The 24,638-nt window shown below is 32.8% G+C and overlaps 1 protein-coding gene across 1 annotated transcript in view; it reads left to right on the top strand.

The window, feature by feature from the left end:
- Window positions 1-24,432, top strand: part of LOC129749144 (uncharacterized) — a 50,150-nt gene extending 25,718 nt beyond the window's left edge. The window contains exon 6 of the mRNA XM_055744032.1: window positions 23,686-24,432. Within this exon, the coding sequence (XP_055600007.1) occupies window positions 23,686-24,253 (568 nt within the window). The 3' untranslated portion in view covers window positions 24,254-24,432. The remainder of the gene's footprint in view (window positions 1-23,685) is intronic.
- Window positions 24,433-24,638: the final 206 nt, after the last annotated feature.

Raw genomic sequence — 24,638 nt, forward strand, 5'->3', positions numbered from 1 at the left:
ATTAGTGGTATAGCTTAGTTGGCATGTCAGTTGCCTTCTGAGCTAATGTCCGTGCGTTTGAGCCCAAGATTCAAAATCTAAAACAGTTGTACCGGAAAAGTTTTTTTTTGACTGTCCACCAAATGCATCGTTGATAAAAGTTGCGAATGACACAAAGATGTTTAAAGGACTTTTGTCGAAACAAAAAATAAAACAAATAAATAAGGGTTTTTTGGAGGTTTCATTTTAAAGGAAATCTGTTTGTATTTACTTTTATAAGCAAGCTTGTTCTTTTTAACGTTCATTTTAAGCATTGGTGAAAATGTATCAAAAATTAAGAAAATAGAGTAGAGAATAAGGTTCAAACAAGAATAATTTCCTATTCTTGTAAACTCGAATAAAATTTAGGATTGAACCTTTTATTTAGAATCTGCAATATAAATAATGTTAAATGTTAAATAAAATTTCCAGCTGAATATAAGTTCTTTTATCAACCAAAAATTATTGATAATAATTTTATATTTCATAAATTAACCACTTTTTTCAAAAAAATTTTTTTTTTAAATCCAAATATTTTTGTTTAGTTTTGATTTTCACCAGGTTTGTGTTTCTAGATTAACTTTGATTGCATTAAAAAAAACTTAATTTCGAATCAAGAAACAAAGTTATGGAACTGCGATCTCCTTTAATTTGAATCTTAAATGTAATTCTCATTTTGATATTTTAATCTTGATTATTATAAAACTTAAATTCGAGCTGAATATGAATACGAATTTAAAATTTTAATTTCGAGTCTGATTTCTGCATTTCGTGTCTAAATTCAAAATCTGATTTTAAATTTCAGATAAGAATTTCTATGAATTTAAACCAAAGAAGCGAATTTTGATCAGAACCTACAACCAGAAATCTCTTACTTAATTCTAAATTTATGGGTTTCAATACCTTTTTTCAGTTATTTAATCGTAATCTTACTTGTAAATTTGAACGAAAATTTTGAGTGATGTAATAGTTTCAGTTTTTTCAATTCTAGATTGATTAAACTTTCTTATGTTTCAATTTTGCATATGAATCGGGGATGAAAATTTCTAGTCCAAATCTTAAAAATGTTTTGAATTTTTAATTTTTTTTTTCATATTCCAAAATGAGTTTTGAATATGAAAAATCCACCTTATTTCAGTTAGAAAAGCAAAATTTTAGTTTGAAATAAAATCAGGATTCCATTCCAATGATGATTCAAACTGAAAATCAAGAACAACAAACTGGGTACTTACTAGAAAATTTTCGCAAGTATCTGGGCCGGGCAAATCCGGGCTATTTTATGTTTAAATCTTGCATAAACCTGGCATATTGTTTAGAAATTTTCCTCCAGAATCCAGCTATCATCCAGGCAAATTTTGGAATAATTTAATTAAAATCAAAAAGAAAAACACTCGAAAAATTGATTTTTTTATTGATACAAATAGTTCGATTAAGAATCATATTTTAGGCTTCCAAAAATTCGTTCTTGGTTATTTTGACAAAATTTGTCTAAAAACAGTTGTTGTACGTAAGATATAAAATTCTAAGAACTCAGTTTAAATTTTTGTTTAATTTTGCAAGTAAAGTGAAAAGATCCGGGCAAAATCTGGGCAATCTGGCAAGTCTAACTTTTTTGGAGTCTGTTAGACTTTTTGAGGTCTAACTTTTGGAATTCAATGTTCGGGACTAAGTTACTATAAACAAGAGAGAATTATTAAGGAATACTGTTGTATAATTAGGACCCTAGATGAGATTTCGAGGTTTTTCTACTAAGTTCTGAATCTGGGTTGTTACTCTTGACTCATTTTAGTTGTTCATCAAAATTTGATAAGGAGATTAAAATTTTAGGTTTAACGAAAAACATTTCGCTTGGCATTTTATTACTTTTTTCGATTCATAGGGTGCTCAAGAAGTTTGTTTTTAACCAAAACTTAGTAAGGCCTTGAAAATACTTCTAATCAACCAAAGATAAAATGTAAGTTCAAACTTTTTCAAAACGACAATAGCAAAAGGAATTGAAAATATTATTTAAATTAAATCTTCCGTTGAAAAATTCCAACCTTAATAAACTGAGAGGTGTTTTGTGCTATAATTTTTGCTATGAACTGAAAATAAGGCTCTTGGACCTAGAGTGCGCTAAGCGACAAAATTTTAATAAAAATCAGAGTAGGGGAGATGAGGGCATAATGGGCACCTTAAGGAAAATGCTTATTTAACCATAGATAACAGCTGTAATATGTGAATTACATCATTGTTTCGTGTTCCGACACTCAAATAGTCTATTGTCTAATTGGATGAAACTTGAAAAAGTAGATAAAAACGTTTAAAAATGCATTTTAAAAAATTTTGCCGAAAGCTGAAAACCAGTCACTGTAGAGGCATAATGAGAAACCTCCCGAGGCAGTATGAGCACCATTAATGAAGGCATAATGAGCATTTTCTGCCGGGGAATCTAGCAGCGAATTCGACTCGATGAAGTCAATTGACTAATAGAGCTACAGCTCAACTTGTATCGTCTGACGATTTGGCCTATTGGTTAGATGTCGGAGAGATAATCAGTAGGCTCGAGTTCGATTCCTGGTGGAGGGGATTTTTTTTCTTCATTTATCATTTATGATCATGATTGCACTAAACGGTGAGGCGTAGATTCATCAAACAAAGCAAAAACAAAATAATCTAGGTCTGTTTGTAGAATTCAAAGAATTAACACATGTTCATACATTATGTTTCTGGTGTTTTGTTTGACGGATGATGCTTTGATGCTATTAGCCGTATAATGTAATAATAAAAAAAATCAATCATGAATGGTATGTGCAAAAAAAAAATCCCCTCGGACAGAAATCGAACTCGAGTCTACTGATTACCTCTCCGACATCTAACCAATAGGCCAAATCGTCAGACGATACAAGTTAAGCTGTAGCTCTATTATTCAGTTGACTTCATCGAGTTGAATTCGCTGATTCTCCGGCAGAAAATGCTCAATATGCCTTTATTGAAAGTGCTCTGTTCGCCTCTAGTGAACAAATTAAAGTAAAAACGCGTTTTACAATTGATTAAAGTGAAAAATCAAAAATTTTATGATGCTGAAAATTTAGAAACAATGTGTAGATCATGTTGCAGTGCATACATTTCAGATCAAGATGATTTAAAGGTCATAAAAGCTTATTTGGTGGTGCTCAAAAATTATAATATTTTCGTCACTTGAGAACCTAGCTGGTTATTATTTAATATTTCTGTAAATATGAAAAGGATATTTCTTTTTTGGTGAAAAATTAATACTATAGGTAGTACGAAACAAGTCCTCATGAAAATTTGTTTAAGAAAATACGTACTTATGTAGAAAAATGGACTTCTCATTATGCCTCGGGTGCTCGTTATGCCCTCATCTCCCCTAAAGCATAAAAAACGAATGCTTGTGCATCAAACATCATCTGTTTTTCAAATTGAAACTTCATTTCACTGTTTCATGTTTTCACACATTGGTGTTTACTTCTTTGGAAAAACATACTTACTAGAAACAGTATTTGTTTTGGAGTCGAAGAAGTCTTTGTCAGCACTAAGATCCCTCTGGATAAATGCTGGAATATTTTCAATGCCTTTGAAAAAAAAAATATGTAAAAGAGTGTGTCAAATTGCAACTTTTTTTCGAATTTTACAAACTCTGTTGCCTAAAAAGCTTCCTTTTCAATCAAAATTCTTGCTGAATTCTTGCAGTTTGTTCAAAGAATATAACTTTTTCGGGTTTTGAATGTCTTGTTCCAATCCCGATTCAAATAAATTTCCAATATATGAAGCTTACCGGAAAATTCTCTGGCTACAACTTTTCCCAAGACGACAAAGCGGTAGGAGCTGCGAGAAATGAGTTATACCGCCTCGAATTCTGCAAGTTTTTTTTAAGAAAAAAAAAACTAGCAACATTAAAAGATTTTCCTTGGAATTTTCCGAAATATTTTTATTTAAAAGAAAGTTATTGATTTTTAGTCTTCAAATTGGGGTCACCACAAATTTAGAGTCACCGGATGCCACGATTATGAAAAAAAAACCTAAATCGTAACATATCATGTATCGTATCAATCTTCTTGAAAGTTCCTTTAAGAAATATCAATATGATCAAAGTAGAAACCGAAAAAGAATGTCTGCCGATCACCGATATCAAAAGAGATTCATCACAAAGGTCTTATACGTTTTCAAACAAAACAAATCGCTGTTGAATTTTTTTCATAATATTTTCTTTATAAAAAGCTTACTTGGTTGAATAATCCTACTGAATCAAAGCAATCGAAAGATTCCCTTTAATACCGCGGTTGAATTAGGGAATCTTTCGATTGCTATGATTAAGTTAAAAATTGTATTTTCTCAATTTGAGTTTTTTGTACAGTTTTGCAAATAAAGTGAAAACTCGGGTAAAACCCGGACATTTTTCATCAAAATCTGGACTACCACACCGGTTCGGAGTTCTTAAATTTTGTTCTAAATATCCAGGCATGTCCGGATAAATCCGAGCAATCTTGTAAGCTTAAGTTTGAATGGATATTAACCTTATATTGTTATCAACAAGTCAGTCGACGATAAGTATGCTTGGTGATACTCAGGAAAGCATTTTTTATAGTGAATTAGTTTCGTTACGCGAAATTTCTTCGAGAATTTCAATTTGCACTCCTTAAGTTTTGCTTAAGACGTAAACATATTGTTGAGTTTATGACTGTAGGGAACGCAAAAGCCTTTTCTATACACTTAGCGCATTATACTTTTTTAATTAACTGTCGATAGAACATTTTGTGATAATGTCAGTTATTTTTTTTTTTACAAATCGTTTATTTGAAACGGCTCAAACCACTTAGTTTTACGGAGCCGAGGGACCATTATTTTTTGAACAACAGTTGCTTAAGTTTAATTAACAGGGATTTTCGTATTGTTGTCCATATATTCGTTTTATGGATTCAAGATAGTGAGTTCGTCCTTCATTATTCAAAACTATGATAGACAAAAAAGAAAAGGAGAAAGAGGAAAGGGATAGTTAAACGCGTAGATCGATAGATTTAAGATAAAAGTATATTTCGAACATATAGTCTAGGTCTACCATAGCCAACACATCCCTCACTGGAACGTAAGGTGGTTTACCTCGGGCCCGAAGGGAGTCAATTAAATATGCTCTGGCGGTAAGATGGTCCTCACACGACCAAACAATATGCTCGATGTCATGGTAACCCTGACCACAACGACACAAATTGCTGCTAGCGAGATTCACACGATAGAGTATCGCGTCTAAGGAATAATGATTGGACATGAGACGGGAAAATGTTTTAATAAAGTCACGACTCAGGTCCAATCTATTGAACCATGGTTTAAGGCTCACCTTTGGGATAATCGAGTGAAGCCACCGACCCAACTCGTCCTCGTTCCATTTGCGCTGCCAGTTGACGAAAGCGTTTCTACGGACCAAAAAGTAAAATTCGCTGAAAGCGATTTGACGCTGATAAATTTCACCTTCAACTGCACCCACCTTTGCTAACGAGTCGGCCTTCTCATTGCCCACTATTGAGCAATGAGACGGCACCCAAACAAAGGTGATGGAATAGCAGCGTCTAGATAATGTATTCAATGATACCCGTATCTTCTCAAGGAAGTACGGTGAGTGTTTTCAGGGAATGAAGTTGATGATTTTTCAATATTTTTTGAAAGAATCCTTGAAATTCAGATAAATTTTCATCAATGAACAGTGGGAAAATTTAGACCCAAAATCCAAATTTCGAAATTCAAATTTAGCTAGAAATAATACCAATAGCAAAATCGTATAGAAAACAAGAAAATTGATTTCTAAGATTCTTTTGTAGCTACTTAGGAGCTGTGTGTTGGTTTAAAAAAAAATTTTACTGCCACGAATCAAAATTGATCAGAATCAAAGTTTCAAATCAATGATTTTTTTTGGCGGTAGGTCATTAATAAATTATTCAAAATTTTGCCCCTTATCCTGAATTAGAAATTAGCTTGAGAATAACTTTCAGGCAGTGTATATAGTTTGAAAATTTTGATTTAATTTTTTCGGGTGATAAATTCATATTAAATGAAAACTTCGGACATAAGAATCAGTGAACAGAAATGGAATATTTACATCAAATAGAACACCAGATTAAAAAAGTAATGAAATCCGAATTCTTAAATAAATTTCATATCAGGTAAGAAATTAACTATGTTTAAAAACTGTACAGCAAAATTTAAAATAATTGTTAAAATTTTAAACGCGAATTCTCGAAGAAAAAATATCCACTTTAAACCAAAGATAATTTATGTTTTTATTTGATAAAACAAAATTAATTTTACTTCATGAGTGATTAAAGTTAGAGATAAAATCATATGGAAATTGGTCCAGTTATCAAAATAAGAGGCTTAAAAATTTCAATTCCTCATATTAAAATTGTGTATTTGAAAAACACCTTTTCAATTTCTTGTTGATAGCTTAAATTGACTGAATTTGATTTCTAGAATAAATCTAATAAACTTTAAAAAAGGATTTCCAAGTTTTGTGGGAAATATTGAAAGCATACTAATTTAGTTAACATTGCGAAATAAAATTAAGCTTTTAAGTTGCTACTTCGAATCATTTTTCGATCTTTTCAAAGTTTATTAAGAAAAATTATCGATTCAAACAAAAAGATTCAAAATTCTAAACGTAAGTGAAACGTTTATAAATTTACAAACACAGGGTATACAGTTTAAAAATTTTAAATATTTTGTGCCGTCAAATGAAATAATTTATCCTGGAAACGACAAAAAAAACAATGTTTTTCTTATTAAAAATTAAGGTAATAGGCTTCCAAGAAGATAATGTTTTCAGAACACAAAATTTCAGAATTGAGAAACAAATAAACAAAAAAATCAATAAATTTAAATAGAAGGACTACCTAATGCAATAAATTAGTTTGAAAATTAATACAAAATATGAAAATGAAAAAAAAATGTTTTTTTTTTACATTTCAGAAGGAAATAACTGAAGGGAACAGCATTTTTGATGCCGATGTTTAAATGATTGATTTTGAAAATTTTGGCGTCCCGAACTCGAATCTTTCACCTCTAGATTGAGTGATATGGCTTTTATAAGTTTAAAAATTTATCAGATTTGAATGAAATCAAATATTGATAACTATTGATAAGATTGATCCAACAAACCTACATGCAAGACAAAAACTGATTTTGGATTTGTTTATTATCCTCTATTTATTGGAACAATAATATTCATATTTCAGAGGTACAATGATCTAAAAATGGTAAGTTCTTCGATTTTTAGAAATTTTAGAAGACATCATTACAAGTATTTCTGAAATTACTAAAGGAAGTTGAAAAATGAAAGTTTTAAGAAATTTGTTAAAGACTACAAAAAAATTTGATTTTCTGCTTCTAAAAACCATTAAAAATTTATTTGGTTTTAAACTTAAGAATAAGAAAAAAATAATTAAAAAAAATCCTTTACTTATTTTTCGCAGGAAGCGCAAATTCAAAATTAGGGCAAAAATCTCGAAATCTTATCCCTGATCAATAATTCTTCTACAGTTTTTCTAAAAGTTTCTCACTTGTAATTCAAAGTCTAGACATTTGAAGACAATGTACTCTAAAATTACCTTCAAAAGGTAAGTAATCACAATAGAAGTTGGTTAATGAAATTTGGGTACAGTCCTCAGTCCCGAATATCGAATTTTCAATCAGATTAGACTCACCAAGGTCGCCAGATTGCCGAATTTTGCCCGAATATTTTCACTCTATTTGCAAAATCAAAGAAAAATTCAAATTATCCGATCACAATTATGTATTTTGCATTTTTTAACAAATTTTATACAAATATACTGGCTGATGTGTTTTGATGAAAGAAAAAAAAAATCGAGTTTTTCTTCTTGGTTTTGAAGAATTTCCAAATTTGGCTGGATATTGCCCAGATTTTGGAATGAAATCGAATGCTTGGATTTTGCAAGGTTTTCAGATAAAAAAATCCCGGATTGCGCTTCCCGGATAAGTGCGAAAAAATATCTAATAAGCTAAGGTTTGAATCATTCCCGAAGTTCTGGTCTGTGGAACCTGTAGCAAGTTTGTTTTCAGTTCGGTTAATCATTATGAAAAAATCCTAATTCAAATCTTGGATTTTGCATTTGAAACTAAAATTAGATATTTTTCCATGTTCGAAACTCATAATTCCTCATAATATTAAAAGAAAACATTTAAAATTATAAAGCACTAGCTGATTTTACCCGGCCTTGCTCGGGTTCACATAACATATAAATCAAAATGAGTCGTATAAATTGTTGAATTTGAATTTTGGAAGCTTTATATTCATCAGTCTGAGAATTTTTTTTGTATTTTCAAAGTTTTTATATGAGATCATTCACTGTTTTTATCGTTTTCACTTTATTCGTTTCATTTCTTCTTATGTTTTTTATTTTCAAATGATAAATTTTTTATGATTTTTTTCTACCTCCGTTCTAATGAAAATTTCTTAATTTTCAAGATGGTTCCATGTACTATGGTATAGGTTCAAGTGTTATTTGAAAGAAAAACATTTTTTTTTGCCCGCCACACTCCCCCTGAGTCCCCTGTTAATGGACACTCCAGTTCTCAACATGTCTGGCAACAAAAAATTTACAATTGAACGCGAGCAAAAATTTAAGTATGTTGAGAACACAAATATATTTAATGCTAGGAAATGTTTATGAAGATTAAAGTATTATTCTAAAGGAGGGGTTTCAGTTGTAAATATGTTTTTTTTAAGAGAACCTGATAGCTTAAAAATAACAAATTAGAAAAAAAAACTATATTTAAAACAACATTACACAATTGCTTAACTATTTACGTTAAACTAATGACAAATTAAAAAAAGAAATACAAATTAAAAATATTACAAATTAAAAAAACTGGCATGATGATTTCTCATTATAAGTTCAATGTTTCCTTAAGATGTTGTATTAGTTTCGTAGTTGAACATGTAGAAATTTCAAAATAAACTTCCAAATCTTCTTGAACCATGTAGGCACTCATTTTTCTTGTTTTTAATTTTGTCACTTTTTTTAATTTCACAATGGTTTTTGAATACTTGTTTTTAGATGTTGAAAGTTCCACTAATAGTTTTTTGAAATTATCGAAAACGAATCATCTTAACCGAAGTTACCATTATAAAATTATGAAAAACGTTTATTTTGAGTTTTATTTCAATGTTCCTATTCTTGGACACAATCATCCCATTAACCCTTCGTTTCATAAAGTAACAAATTTGCAACAATTAATTAAAGCTGTTGTAACTTTTGCAGAAAACCAAATAGTAAACTTTTTTCTTCATAGCAATAATATTTCTAACTTCAAGATAACGTTGAATTAAAAAAAAAAGAGTTCCTGAGTATACATATAGGAACTAGACCAACTTGAATCTGAAAAATATGAAATATTTAAAAAGGCTTATTTTTCAGAGTTTTGACCTAGTCCAATTCACACTGCGAAAAAAAATTTTCTCTGGAAAAAATATTTTCGCATTTTCAGTAATGCAATTAACACAATTGAATACAATTCGAAGATTTTTTTGATTTTTTGTCTGATATAATGACCTTTTATTAATTGTTGCAAATTTGCAACAACATGCAACGGTAGCACCTTTAGTTAGGTCTATGGGCTACAAATGTGCTTTCTAATGTTTCATCGTTTAAACAGTGTATATGTTTCCTGATGAAAGTATTAATATTTTTAATGTTATATTATCATGTTGTCGAGATAGCTCTGAAATAATGCAGATGAATAAGCCTCTAACTGAACAAAATGGCTGACAATTGTAAAAATATTATGGAAAACCAAATTCTTTTGGCTAGATCATCAACCATGCGTCACATTTAGTACAAATTTGAGACTTTTGAGTAGTTAAAGTGTTTATATTAATAATTTGAGTCTTTAATTTTTCAAATGCAACAAGAAATGATTTTAAATATAATTTTATGATCCCCGGAAAAGATTTTATTTGTTCGTAAAAAATATTTTCAAATATTTAGAAAATAATAATTAACATCTTTTTTCTGCTCACTACTTAATAATATTATACCCTATTTGAAACATTAGTCCTATAATGTGCTTCAAATACTTTTTATCGTTTGTATAGTATTTATGATAACAGTTTTAATGTTTTCAGAACGAATTTGATCATCATGGTGAAACAGAAATAGCAGCTTCATTTAAGTCCTACTTATAATTCTGTTTACTCTTCCAAACGCGTACCATATTCAAAAAATGTTATACGGGTAAAACCATTTTTAATGTATTTTATCCATCGGTTTTCTTTATTAAGGAATAATAAAATTTTTGTTTTGTTTTCATTGTAGGTGTTTGAATAAAAAACGCAAATTGTGCGCTATGAGCACTATGAGCACGAAGATTACCATAAAACTTTTCACAAAAAATAAGTTACTGAAAAAGAACTGAATATCATTCCAAAGCTTGAATGTTATTGTCAAAATATTGATTTTGACAAGGCTATTTTTCCAAAAAAGGTGTATTGGAAAGACGTTCCTGCTTTCCATATAGCACCTTCAAGCAAACGTAATGAATATTATCGCCATATCAACCACCCCAGCTCCCAGAATAACTCTGTGCCTGGGAGGTCTAGCCGCTAGAGAATACGCTGGCGTGAGTCTGGTTTTGGTATGCTAGGCGTAATGGGTTCGTTTACGGGTATCGGCGGAAAAATTTTGGGTCTGAATCACATGGCCAACAGGTAAGATGTGCCTCCTTGAAATTTTCATATATAAGAATGTTCAATCAGTTTTCCAGGCCAGGTAAATATACACGGATTTCGGAATTCATATCCCGAGCAGACTTTGATGCCTAAATTGATAGTAAACCGATACCAGAATAAGGTGTCAACAGCAAACTGATAGCATCTTTTGCTGGTCAATTTTGTACGAAAGCAAAATTAGGCATAACTAAGCTTTCATATGTGTTCGTTTGACAGCAAGATGAGGCCAAATTTAGGTATCTACAGCAAACAGTCAGCAAAATTTGGTATAGATTTCTAAATGATAGCAAAACAAGGCATAAAAGAGGTGTCATTTTTTTTATTATAACACATAAATCCGAGACCAAAGTTTAGCATCATTTGCTGTATAACTTACACAATAGCAAAATTAGGCATCGATTTGCTTAATTTTGTTAAAATTCAAATCTGTAGTTTATATTTAAGCATATTCTGGTAAAGAAATTACCTAATCATTTATTTCTGCAAAAAATATAAATTGATAGCAAAACAAAGCATCATTGAACTGTACATATTTTTTTAAGATTACAATTCTTCTTGATGTTTATATATCGAGAAAAACATCGGTAACTCAAATATTAATTTGAACATTGTGGTAATTACGGAATATTTCTTCAGTTTTTGGATTCAAATGTCCATTATTAAAAATTTAAATGTCTCGACATCAGATCTCCGCACTAAACATTAACAAAGTACATGACGGGATTATGTATTATGCTTTAAGTTCAACCAACAACGTTTCTCAACATTTGAGCTCAATGCACACTGTATTTAAAAAAACCCCGTACCCTGGGTTCCCATGGGTCACGGCGGCGGTGTGCATGCTTGTGATAATGATGGTTTACTATCATTGTCCTGAGAGGGTCGTTGCACACATCTTGTCAAGCATGGATCATAATATGACTCAAATTAGAAGGCGTGCTGGACACCTTTATTTAAATCAAATTAGCGGTAGGTTCAATGGTGCTCCAATTTTTCATGATCCATGCTGATAAGATGAATGGGAGTTGAAACACTTGCCCTCCCTTCCGTTGAACAATGGGAAAATTTTGTAGTGAAAATATCACATTTTGCCGACATAAAGTGATACTTTTCAATAGGGCATAATCTGTTTGGTAAGGTAGTTAGCTAGTTTAGTTTCATAGAATTAGGATGTTTCAAGTATTGCTAGGTTAGGTATCGGAAATGGTATTCGCCTCCCCAATGCTCTAGAAAGTGTGCATTTGCGGTTTATGAATTTCGTTGGCTTATTCTTAAATCAAGCATTTTACAAGAACTAGGGGCTCATTGGATGGGAATGCTGTTTTGACAAATATGATATTTCAGTTTGTAATACACTTTCGACGTTTGTTTTTATTTATTTATTTACTTTTGGTAGATCTATACATTTTTCGGTTAGGATTGAAATTCATAAATCAAAGTTTAAAATAGAAAATATGATTTCGATAAGCAAGAATGAGTAGATAGTTCAGATAATTTATTTCGGGCATTTAAAAACAGGCACATGGTTTATTTGAATTGAACCCCTATCGTGTAGATTGAGTATTAAAGTTTGTTTGAGAAGTTGACCACAATTAGTGATAAGGTTTTAAAGAACAACACTGTTATTTTCCTGTTCCGTTGATAAGTTGACGATATTAATAAAGCTGTTGCTATTTAAGCTTATAGTTCATGGTTGATGAGTTTAAGAGACACCTTTTCTAGATTCTGTTTTTATGATATCCTAATTGAGTTATCGAATAACCGTGTAGTCGCGTAGAATCAATCACTTGAATATATTTTTCACTTAGCAAATCTATAATTATTTCTAAATCAAACTAGGAAGAATCCAAATTTATGGAAACGAGTAAGGTAGATGACAGGTAGGGAAATTTCAACTACGGTAAGATAGTGAACCCTTCTGACAATGATATCGAGGCGTTAGCATATGATATCATATGATTTGATACCATACTGCTATTGCTCGGTTGAATTGAAGGTTGGGTTAACTCGAAGTTCATATGGGGCCCACTAACCGTCCTAGTCCGTCGAGCACTATCTTAACGCTTCCCCTAAACTGGTGCTTCAGAACCCTCGGGCTCTGTTGCCGCTATCCTTTTCTAAGCTATACTACTCTCATTTAAAATTTTCCTCTTCTGTCCCCCGTTCTGTTTTTCCTTTCCGGGTCAGCCAGGCGCTCATAAACCCATAAACAAAAAAAAAAAAAAAAAAAAAAAATGCACACTGTATTTAAAAAAACCGAAAGTTCACCAACATCCGAGTAGCATTGAATTTCTCAACCTTAAAAGAATCGAAAAATTTAATAAAAATAAAAACTTGAAGCAAATTATTGAAAATTTCAATGATGTATACTAACGAAACATGATTTCAGGAAAAAAAAAATTATATAAAACAACAATTTTGCCTCGGTAGTAGGATTTCCTTTTTTTTGCAATCGTATTTATTCCTACCAAAAAGTTTCGTACATTGACAGCTTATGTGCTGATTTGAAAAATCACTCAAATACCGCAATCAATATAATAATAATAATAATAATAATTGTTTATTAAGAGAAGCTATTTAGATTAGTTCAATTTATTTTGACAGTGAAAGAATGAATAACAACATCAAAAATCAAATTTAAAATGTCCATGGTTTTTATTTTTATCTAATACGAAAGTTTCGAAAAACGACAACACCTATCCAAATGCATAAACGATCGCATTATTTGGTAAAACGAAGAACCACTTCTAAGTTAATCATAAGTTAGTTTTATTTTCGAATCTTTTATGTGTAGTTGCTCATAGTTTGATAGCCAATAAAAATGTTTCTTATACTAATGAATGTAATTTTTCATGCAATAGCTAAGCTAAGCTTAAATTATTAAATGTAATATATTTCCTTCACCTGATGATGATGCATATAGGTGTTCGTCAATTGTTGTTGTTGTTGTTGTTGTGTTTTGAATTTATTGGCCTGAGGAACAAAGCCTCATATCGCCATCACTGTTCGTCAATTTACAGAGCGGCTATAAAAATAACTTTTTACTCGGCAATAACGTCTATAAGACACGTTCCACTTATCAGAATAACGCAGAACGTGTTCAAGCACATACTGTGGCTTAAAACTTTTATAAAAATCACAAACTTAAAATTTAGAGCTAAACATTTTCATTTTTCCATATCAAATAATCAATCAAACTGCTAGACATATATTTAAAGTTACTGATCCAAAATCCAAACAAAAACAAGTGTCAACATAAAAAATATTTGCACTGTTTTGTTCATGTGGGTGGAAATAAAATCGGTATCGGTTTAATGGTTTGCAAATTCGGAATACTCGTTCGTGATGAAGTTGTGTCAACAAAATGTATCTACTGCCTACTACCTGCTTATACTGGGAACTGATTGTAAGTAGTCTTGGAAATTCAAAGGATAAAATCGATCAATATGCTTTTTTTATATTATACAGTTTGCTGTAGCCGGAAAACATAACGATTATCAACGCCCTGCATGCCGTGTTCCGACCGAATTAGTTACCTCATTGATCAGTGTTGACAACAATCGGTAGTTATTCGGACAGTATAACACCTGCATCAGACCAAACTATTACTTGAATCGTGTTTCCCAAACTACACCTGAACCGTACGTAAGACGTGCCAGAAGAAACAACCAGTTAGTGTAAAGTAAAATCATCAGCCAAAAACAGCTTCTGTATCAGTTCGTTGCAGTGCGGTCAGTAAATTTAAAACAATTTTAAATTCTCTGTCTTCCATTATTCATTTTGCTTATTACAGAGTCAATGGCATACAAATTCTATGATGTTCAACGAGACATTCGTCGAAAATATCCTCCGGTTGCTTATGAATTTAAGGACATTTATTTCATATCAAGTTGCAGTTTCCAAAATACCAATACGAAACTATGAAATTTCATCAGTAGTCATCTATCAACAATCAGAACGAACCCTGCACCCCCAGCCTTTCGAAATATTACGTTTGATCCATGCTGATTGACCCATCAAATGACGACCAAAGTGTTGAACTGCATTCCAAAAAGTTCTGGGTAAGTGCTGGTTTTGTTTCATGTAGATATGATTGTGTATTTAATGATTTATACATTTTCAGCGATGTATTGGTAATAAATTTGTACATATCAGGCACAAGCTCATCAAATTTGATCCATGTTATAAAAATGTATGAAAACTTTAGAATACAACCTGGAACTTCTCGCGTAAACCAAAGTTGAACGATTCTTATCTTCGGCTGGACCAACAAGATGAATAAAGAAGAAATAGTTGAGAAATGACTCGTTAGTAGAATGATCCACGTGAATTTTTTTGTATGTAATGGTTCATCAACACAACGTACCCATCAGAATTTATATTTGCCAATTACCGTGAGATGTTATTAAATTATTTATTCAGTATTAGTGTTTTCTCTAAAATTGAATAGATAATTTAATAACACTGTAGTTCTTTTTCTATTGATGATAAGTTTAGACAGAGCTATACTATTTGAGTCTACTATTTTGATATAATGTATTTTTGTGTTATTTGGCTTGAACTACTCAGTAATTAGAATATCGTTAATAGACGAATTTGATAATTGGATCATGACTCGAAGTGAAAAGGTGAGCACGGTGTTCTATCTCTCAGTAGAAGCAGTAGAAGTTGTATCTCTCAGTAGAAGCTTTGAAAAACGTTAACAAATTTGAATTGTTCTATCTAAAATAATTTTCAAGGGATGTATATTTTGTTTTGTTTATTTTTATAGAGACTTTAAATTTTAAATTCATTCGGCTCTTTTGATGTGTATTCAATTAGCAAAACTTAAGGAGATTACAATAATGCATGTATTGCCATTGCCAAAACTCATGTCCATGCCTCATCACTAGTAATCACATGTATTACGCTTAAATGTGCGCTTTTAAAATGCCTATCTGAATACAACATATAAAAATGTTATAAAAACGCTTTTAAGCTACGAATACATCAAGTAATATAGAAATGAATTATTGAGAAACTAACGAACATGAAATTCATATAACTGTTTTACCCATGTTTGAATATTCTAAACAGTTATTTTTTAAAGTACATTTATTTTTAAGACAATATGTCAACTATTCATCCCGGTTCATCTATGTCCGTGTGAAATATAAACTCTCCGATTTGAAATCCCAGATAAAAGAAAAAAAATATACTCCCCGATGAATTAAACGGAAATTGAATAGTTTATGTTCGAATAACTTTTAGGTTGAATCGAAAATCCCGAAATAGTAAAGTTTAGTCCACACCATACTATTTCGGTTGCTACCAAGAACTGTAAGTCTCCAAATTTGTTTAGATTTTTTTTTTTTTTTTTATTTACTTAATATTTATTAGGCCAATTAACTTTTACAAGTTTCTATGAGCCGAGGGTCTTTTTCACAATTGTCTTATTGCTAGGGGGTTGGAAAGGGTTTGAGGATGAAGGAGAGGGTTTGGGAAGGTTGGGGTTTTGAGTGGTTTCACTTTGCCGATGAGCGGCAGAGGAGGGTTTCTCAGACGAACTATTTCCAACTCCTGCTCCACTTGAGGAGTCTGAAGGGAGACGTTGAGGGGATGTCTTTTTCCGGGGTGGAGAAGCGACGGTCAGATGGATGGCTGGTTGTCCAGATGCTGAAGTAAGGTGATCTCGTTTTTGTTGCTGTTGATGTGTTGTTCTTTCTTGTGTTTGCTGCTGGTGGTTAGTTTGTGGAGATTGATGTATTGTTTGTTGAACGTTTCCAGATCGGGTGATTCTAGCGTAACTCTGTGGGTTGCTGATGGTTTTCATTTGCTGACGGGCTACAGTGACGGGAATATTTTGCTCAACACTTATGCGAAGAGCAGCAGATTCCTCTATCCATTTGGGGCAAGTTCGTTCGGATGGCGAGTGATCGGAGGCTTTGCATGTGTGACAGAATTTCGTACCGGGACATTCGCTGCTGTCATGTTTCGGGCTGCTGCAAATTCGACATCTGCGTTCATTTGGGCAACGTTTTTTTGGATGGCCGTATGTGAAACAAAGTCCACACAGTAAGGGTTGAGGAATATACACTCGTGTACGGACTCGCAAGAGTCCAAAGTTCACATACTCTGGGATAACGGTACTGTTTATTGTTAACACCAGAGTTGGTGTTCCGCTTATGCCTGTTGCTATTTTTTTTGTTATGCGTCTTACCTCCGTGATTTTTTGGGATGCTAGTTCAACAAGCAATTCTTTTTCAGTCATGTCACTAGCTTCTTGACATCTTACCACAAACTTGCGTTGGTTCAGATTTGGGTGTCTTCCTATTTCTATAGGTGTTCCGTCCAGCAGTTGATTCAGCTGAGCCAAATGTCTGGCTTGGTCTTTGTTCCGTAGTTTAATCACGTACCATTTCCGAACATGATCAAAAAAAGCGCCTTCAACTTTTCCTGACTGCTTTTCGATTGATTTACCCACGACAAATGGGTTCGGTAGTTTGTGTCCTTGCTTTGCTGTTAGAAATAGGTAGTAGAGGCGTCCGTGCAGGTTCTGCGGGTCCAACCATTCGGGTAATGTCCGATCCGGATGGTCTCCGGGAGACGGACTCATGACTAAATCGCGCTAAACTTCAGCACACATCCAAATTTGAGGGTCGTTAGCCTTTTAGGAGAGAATCGAATACGAAAAAACGCGACCGATCTTGCCAAAGGCTGAGAAGGAACTCAAAATTTGTTTAGATGAATTTGAGATATATCTCAAGAATTGCGATTCAAATGTTCAGAATTAAGGGCTAACTTACATTATATTCAGATTTCGATTAAATGTATATTTTTATGTATTTGGAAGGGTCCAACGATAAGTGAAAGCAATATTCCTTCGCTGGAAAAGTGTTATACGGACATGTTTTAAACGCCTGAATGTATATTTTGCGATGCGATGTCGAACAGAATAATAAAATCGAAAATGACCGAAAATTTATGTTACGTAATATTTGAACGGCCCTTGACGCTCGATGTAAGAGAATTATGTAACCCATTACTATCCTTTAGGTTGTCTAAGCAAAGGCGTTTAAAATCCCTCGAGCATTCTGTTACGGAAAAATTATACAAATTTAGCTATCACTCATTGAAAGTCAAATTTGCTCATTGCTAAGGTGGTACAGAGCGAAAATGAGAGGAGACATGCTCGTTTATGCTTAACAATGTGAAGAAAAATTTTATTATTTTTGAGGCCCAAATGATACCTAGTTTTTTTAAATAAAAATTGAGAGTATATTGATGCCAAATTTTGCTTTCATAGGAGTTTTTGTGATGCTTTATATTGGCATCATTATGCTTTCCGAGCTCTCAGAAAATGAGGTGTAGTTAGGGTCTCAATTTTAGCAAAATTAGGTATCACTTTGCTAACCAAGTATGAAAATTTGTGCTCTCATTTTTGCTGTGTACCACCTTATGTCAAGCAAAATGAGAGCAAGTTTGGGTCTCAAGGCGTGATAGCAAAATTTGCTATAATTTTGCTATAAAAGTCTGTTCGGGATAGTAAACAAGCCCACCTCATTGACTTGTTCTTCCAAAGTATACTTTCATCAACACAAGCAATACATTTACTCGATAACAGATCAAACGAAGCCATGAGGTTCGGATATAGTGTAAGCTGCATTGGAAATTTGTCGAACTAATTAACCTAAATAATGCATGTTAGCACATACTTAGGCAGAAACTGCGGTGAATCCGTGCTCCCATGGTATATAGCCAACATACATAGATACTACCCCCAGCCCCAATGGTGTCCAAACACTAGGTTTACGAAGTTTTTGAGCTAAAACTATGGTTAGTGCAAGATAAACTTAGAGCAAACATTTATATCTAGCTGTCTTGTGTGAGGAACAAAAAGGTATAACCATTTCATGTTGTTGCAAATTTGCAACAATTAATATTTTGGCTAAATACTCGAAATATGTGAAAATAATATTTTTTCATTATTTTTCCCTTCATGTACTCATCATTGCGCACTTTTGAGAATTTTTTCATGAAAAAATAAAAAATCATGAAATGAAGGGTTAATTATTGTGAAGAGTGATCAATGTTGAAATTTAAAGATGTCATTTGTTTAAAATAACGGAATTTAACTCTGGAATTAAAAATTGACCAATGAATTTTGAATGTATAAAACTAAAAATCTCAGATTCAATTATCCTATCAATTTCCTAATCCCCCGTTTAAATTTCCCGACGGCTATCAAAGCGTTGAAATTGAAGCTTTCAACTTTGAACTATGCATCTTATTATTATTTCTTTCTCTATGAGGGATTCTAAAAATATAAAAATAGTTCATTCTCAAAACCTGAAATTTATGAAAATATGTTCAATAGTTTTTCAGCACTCAGTCCAAATAGTTATTCAGCTGTAGAAGTCAATTCACTGTTCACTATTTAGTTCATTGTATTCATTGTATATTCTTGTAGACTCTCGAAGCCCCCCAGCACATTAAAAACCACTGCAAATCTAGTCAATAAATACTTAACAGGCTAGTTGTATGTTTCAATCCAATATGTAAGCTCATTATTACATCCAAAAATCTCGTACCAGTACCACGTGCCTTCAGCAGTAGAATGTACAAAAAACACCCGCCAAAATTTTCCCTTTGAAATCTTTAATGCTCAGCAAGCTTTGATTTGCTTTCCAGACATGTGAACTCTGGACGGTCGTTTCCAATGCCCGGCCCATGGTGTCGTGAAAACAACCCGCCAAGGGAAAAAAGTCGGTTGAAAAAATGGGTGCCATGACTTTTGGTTTCTGTGAATAAATCCGAAAGTTGTATGGGAGGGTCCCTTTTCTTAGGTGGGAGGGTCTCAGAACTATTACTAAAACCTTACCATGGTTCAAACACATAACTGTACCAAATTTTAGGCTGATCGGTTAAGCGGTGTCGATTTGTATACCCAAGTAACACAAATTATGCCAACTAGCATTAGGAAGTTTTATTATGGTTTAATTATGGCATTTTTTTGTGCAGCTCGTTTTATGACGGTTTTATTATGGTCATGCAGAATGCTTATATTTTTTTTTTCGACCATATGTTTTCAGATGGTTTTGAAAACGCTAATAAAACTTTTATTAGACATACTGTTTTAGTTATTTTGAAAGAGTTATGAATGCTCTTTTTAAACTATAATAAAACACAAACTTAGAAGTTTGCTCCAAGCTTTCTTTTGCATGTTCTACAATAGCACTTAGTGCCTGATTATTAAACCGCCATAAAACTTAGTGACAGTTCTCGATCAAGATGTCAGAACAGGACACGCTCAGATTAGATAGCACATATTTGAATTGGAACTTCCATTTCACACATTTTTGGTAAGTTATGCGTGTTGGTTTTGAGTTGAAATTAAAAAAAATACATCTTTGAAAACTTGAAATCACCGAAAGTGGTATGAATATCTTTACAATATGAGTATTGAGTAAAAGGGCCCAAATAGTAGGAAAAAAAAATTGCTTGACGCCATCATTAATTCAAGATGGCGGCTTCCGCTTTTATTTTCAAAGCTGTAAATTACTGAAAATATCGTGAAACCTTCACAATATGGTTATTAGGTGAAAGTAATAAACGAGTAGAAGTCAAATTTCGTTGCCCGTCGCCATCTTAAATCCAAGATGGCGGCTACCACTCAACTTGAAAATACTGTAAATGACTGAAAATCGCAGAAAACCTATATTATAGGGGTATAAGTTGAAAGAAATCAAACGGTAGAAGTTGAATTTTGCTATCTGACGCCATCTTGAAATCCAAGATGGCGGCTTCCGCTAAACTTTAAAATGTAGTGAATGACTTAAAATGACATGAAACCCAAATTGGTAGTGGGTGATAGGGCTTAACGAGTAGAAGTCGAATATTGCTATCTTACGCCATCTTGAAATCCAAGATGGCAGCTTTCTTTATACTTTAAAAATGCTCTAAATCATTGAATATCGCATGAAACCTCCTAAATATGGGTATTTGTCAATTGGGATAAGCTAAAAAAAGTTCATTTTTGCATTCTGACGCTATTTTGAAATCCAGGATGGTGGCTTCAGCTGAACTTAAAAATACTGTAAATGAATGAAAATAGCATGAAATTCCCAAATATATTGTATTGGGTGCTAAGGCTAAATGATAGAAGTCAAATATCTCTTTTCGCGTTTCTCTGAAAATCTGTAAGTGACTGAAAATCCCACAAAAACCACCAAAATACAGACCCGTTCGTTTTTGGCAACATCGAATTTGGCACATGTGCCTAAATCAGACGGTTAACAGAAACAACATAACCTTATAGTTTTCGCTAGAATAAGACCAATACAATTTAGACATAATAGCATGATAGGAATAATAGAATTACATAAATGGCAAAAAAAAATCAAAAACTATAAATAAAACAAGAAAAGTTCTAAATGCATTAGACACATAATGAAAAAATAATAAAAGTGATTTAAAATGATCTAAATTGTCTTAAAATAGTAGTTTTAATGTAGTATTACATGAAAAAAAGTTTTGTTCAAGCGATTTTCATTGATTAACAGCATTTTAAATTCAGTGGAAGCTGCCATCTTGGATTCCAAGATGGCGTCGGAAAGAAAAAAATCGACATCTTCTAGCTTAGTTTTTTCATTCAATACCCGTATAGTGGAGGTTTAATGCGACTTTTTGTCATCTACAGCATTAAAAGTTGAGCGGATGCCGCCATCTTGGATTTCAAGATGGCGTCTGATAGCGAAATTCGACTTCTACTCGTTTAGCCCTTTCACCCGATACCCATTTTGTTGGGGTTTCAAGTTATTTACACAATTTTAAAGTTCAGCGGAAGCCGCCATCTTGGATTTCAAGATGGCGTCAGATTACGAAATTTGACTTCAACTTATGATTTATTCCACGGGTCATTCAAAACCAATCCCTTTTCATTCAAAAAGTCTGTCCTCATTTACTGTACTAATGATTAACAACTTAGAAATGAGGAACTCAATCTTAGCGTGTAATTGGTTGGCTTGCGAGAGAAACGTCAAATCGTAGCTTTTTTTGGGGTCATCATTAAACCATAATAAAACTATGAATTGACTCACGCCATGTTGGTTGCAAAATCGAAGGGCACAAAATGACGCCATGTTGATGGATTCACAATGCAAGCATTGGAAAATATTTTTTCAGGCCTTTTTTTCATCAATACCATCATGATTGACCATCAGATTTGACGAGGCGCATTTATTTTAAGATACTATTTCATATACATTTTACCTAAAATCTTGACTGGCAGTAGAAAAGACGCTCATTTAATGGTTAAAACATTGGTTTTTTAGCTATTAATTTTACCAGACCATATCTGAATAATGCAATCATCATTCATCAACCATTATGGTTGCTGGAAAAAATAAAAAAAACTCCGAGAACTCACAGAATCGAAAAAAAACAAAAATTTCTAACATGTTTAATAATAGCTTTTTAAAAGCTTTGATGACCAACATTGATGACCAACAATGATACGTCTTGATGACGTTTCTAGGGTAGGGCCAAATAGCCTGATTTTGGCTTTATTAGAGTCCAGGTGATGTTATAAAATGCGCTTTAGCTTTTTATGAAGATTAATGCGATAGTCCAAACGAAATTTTGCTGACCAAAATAAAGCTAAAATTGTTACTTGGGTAAGGTGCATACAAACAAACATATATAGTCCAACTCATCTTTATATATTAGATTTTTAATATTTGGATTTGAAATTCTCACTCTTAATTCTTATGAAGGACTCACAAAAAACTTCCCAATGGTGATCCAGAATTGAAATATTAGAGTTTTGTCATTCGGAACTTTCATTTCGATTCACAAGTTGAATTACGAATAAATTATTGAAGGAAGAATTCAAATAGAAAATCAAATGATCAAAAAAAAGAAATTTCTGGTTTAGGATTCTGTTATAAAATGCTCGTTTTGGTTCATAACTATTGGGAAATTTTGTTTTTAATTTAGATTAAAAAATTGATTTCAAATAAGGAATTTTTAATTTTTATTCAGGTTCAGAATGCAGAACTCAATAAAAAAAATTCAAAATTGCCCAAGAAAACATTACAAAACAGGTGAAAATCACTTATAGAAAATATGATTTTAAGTAATTTTCAAGATAACTTTCTTTGAAGAATCTAATTATTACAATCTTTTTCAAAATTAAATAAATAAATTATGATAATTTTGTGTTGATAAAATAACTTGAATTCAGCCAGAAATGTTTTTTGTTTTTTAGTTGATTGACATTATTTTTATTGAAGATACTTCAAAACCAAAGATCTACTAAAACTAAAATTTGAATATATTGAATTTTCGAGAGTTGAAATAAATCAGATTTGAACTCCAAACTTATTCTTTTACTTTATTCCTTAATATTTGATACATTTTCTTTAAAGTTTTCCTTTAAATGAAACCTTCAAGATCCCTCATTTATTTTTAAAGCTTTAAAAAATTGGAAACTTTTAGGACTTATTTTCGAAAATCCATAAAGATTCTTAATTTATATCTATTTATATAAAAGAACTTAACCCGAATTTAACTTAACTTAACCTTTTTACTATTTTTTTATGTATGCACTATTCAAGCAAAAAATGTTATATGTTCCCTTCCATGAGCCAGTTCTTCTACGGCCCTGACATTTGGTTCACATGATATTTGAGTGTGATTTTTTTTCTTAGGCTCATGAATTTCTAAGAATAACGAAATTATATTCATACTGGGTTTCATGTACCTGGTTTTAAAAAATGGGATTAAAGAAGATGACAGTAAAATTTGGTACATCAAAAGGTGTACCTTTTTCACCAAAATAACTCGAATGACAGAAATCTTGGTACATTTATAATAAGTCTAGCAAAACTAGACTTTTTTGAATAAGATATTAATTTTCACGTTCCATTTCTCTCCACTTCCACCCATCACAGCACCATCTTGTCCACGTTCGCCACCATCTTGCAGCTGCTCCACTGGATCTTGTTCGCTGCTGGCCGGTACAATCTTCTTTACGGCATGAGCTGGTGTGCCCTGACCATATTTGCCGTATTCGTCTGCTTCCGCTATCGATCGATAACGGTGCTTTCGGGGGGTGGCGGCGGTGGTGGCAGGTCCGGAATCTCCAAAGTATTACGTCATCGTCATCATCCCCATCATCATCAGCATCAGCAACAGGGGGAACCGGAAGAGCCTTCAGCAGGAGTTCCGACCGGCAGCAATAGCAGCAGCGCCTCGTCGCCGGAGAATGGGTACAATCAACTGCAGCAGCAGCCACCCACCACCGGGGATTCGTACCAAAGCTCGCCACCCCATCGTTGGGATGAAAATCGTCATCAAAATAATCATCAGCATCATCAGCCACGGGAAATGCAACCGATGGGGAACGGGGATAATCAAAAGCACGCGCTGACGCCCGTCGCCGAGGAAGACTTATTTCCGGCGGATCGTTCCGAAGCTGGCTGGTGGCCTCGAGGGCGACCGGACGAGGGGACCAAATGAGTGTGTGGGTGGGTGGGTGTAAGGATGAAAGGATGGGAACGATGGACCCACATCGTTCCCTGATGATGATGATGATGATGCTGCTGCTGCTGCTTGTGATGGTATGCTGAGGCTGAGAGTACGTTTGTGCAGTGTGTGATTAATTGCCATTTGCGACTTAGGAGTAAGTTTTTTCCCCAACTTGTTTGATCCGCTTAGATAAAACAATTAATTGATAATTTTAGATGAATTATTGCTAGTTATTTTCCCGAAAGCCCAAATACTTGTTCAGATCAAAGAGGCGGTCTATCTTCTAAATATTTGAATACTTCCAAACTTAGGGTAAAATTCATACATCCACTGCAGTTTGAACATTACGTGATCTGATATAGAAACAAATATTCTA

Source organism: Uranotaenia lowii, chromosome 2, assembly GCF_029784155.1.
Source record: "Uranotaenia lowii strain MFRU-FL chromosome 2, ASM2978415v1, whole genome shotgun sequence".
Lineage (NCBI taxonomy): Eukaryota > Metazoa > Arthropoda > Insecta > Diptera > Culicidae > Uranotaenia > Uranotaenia lowii.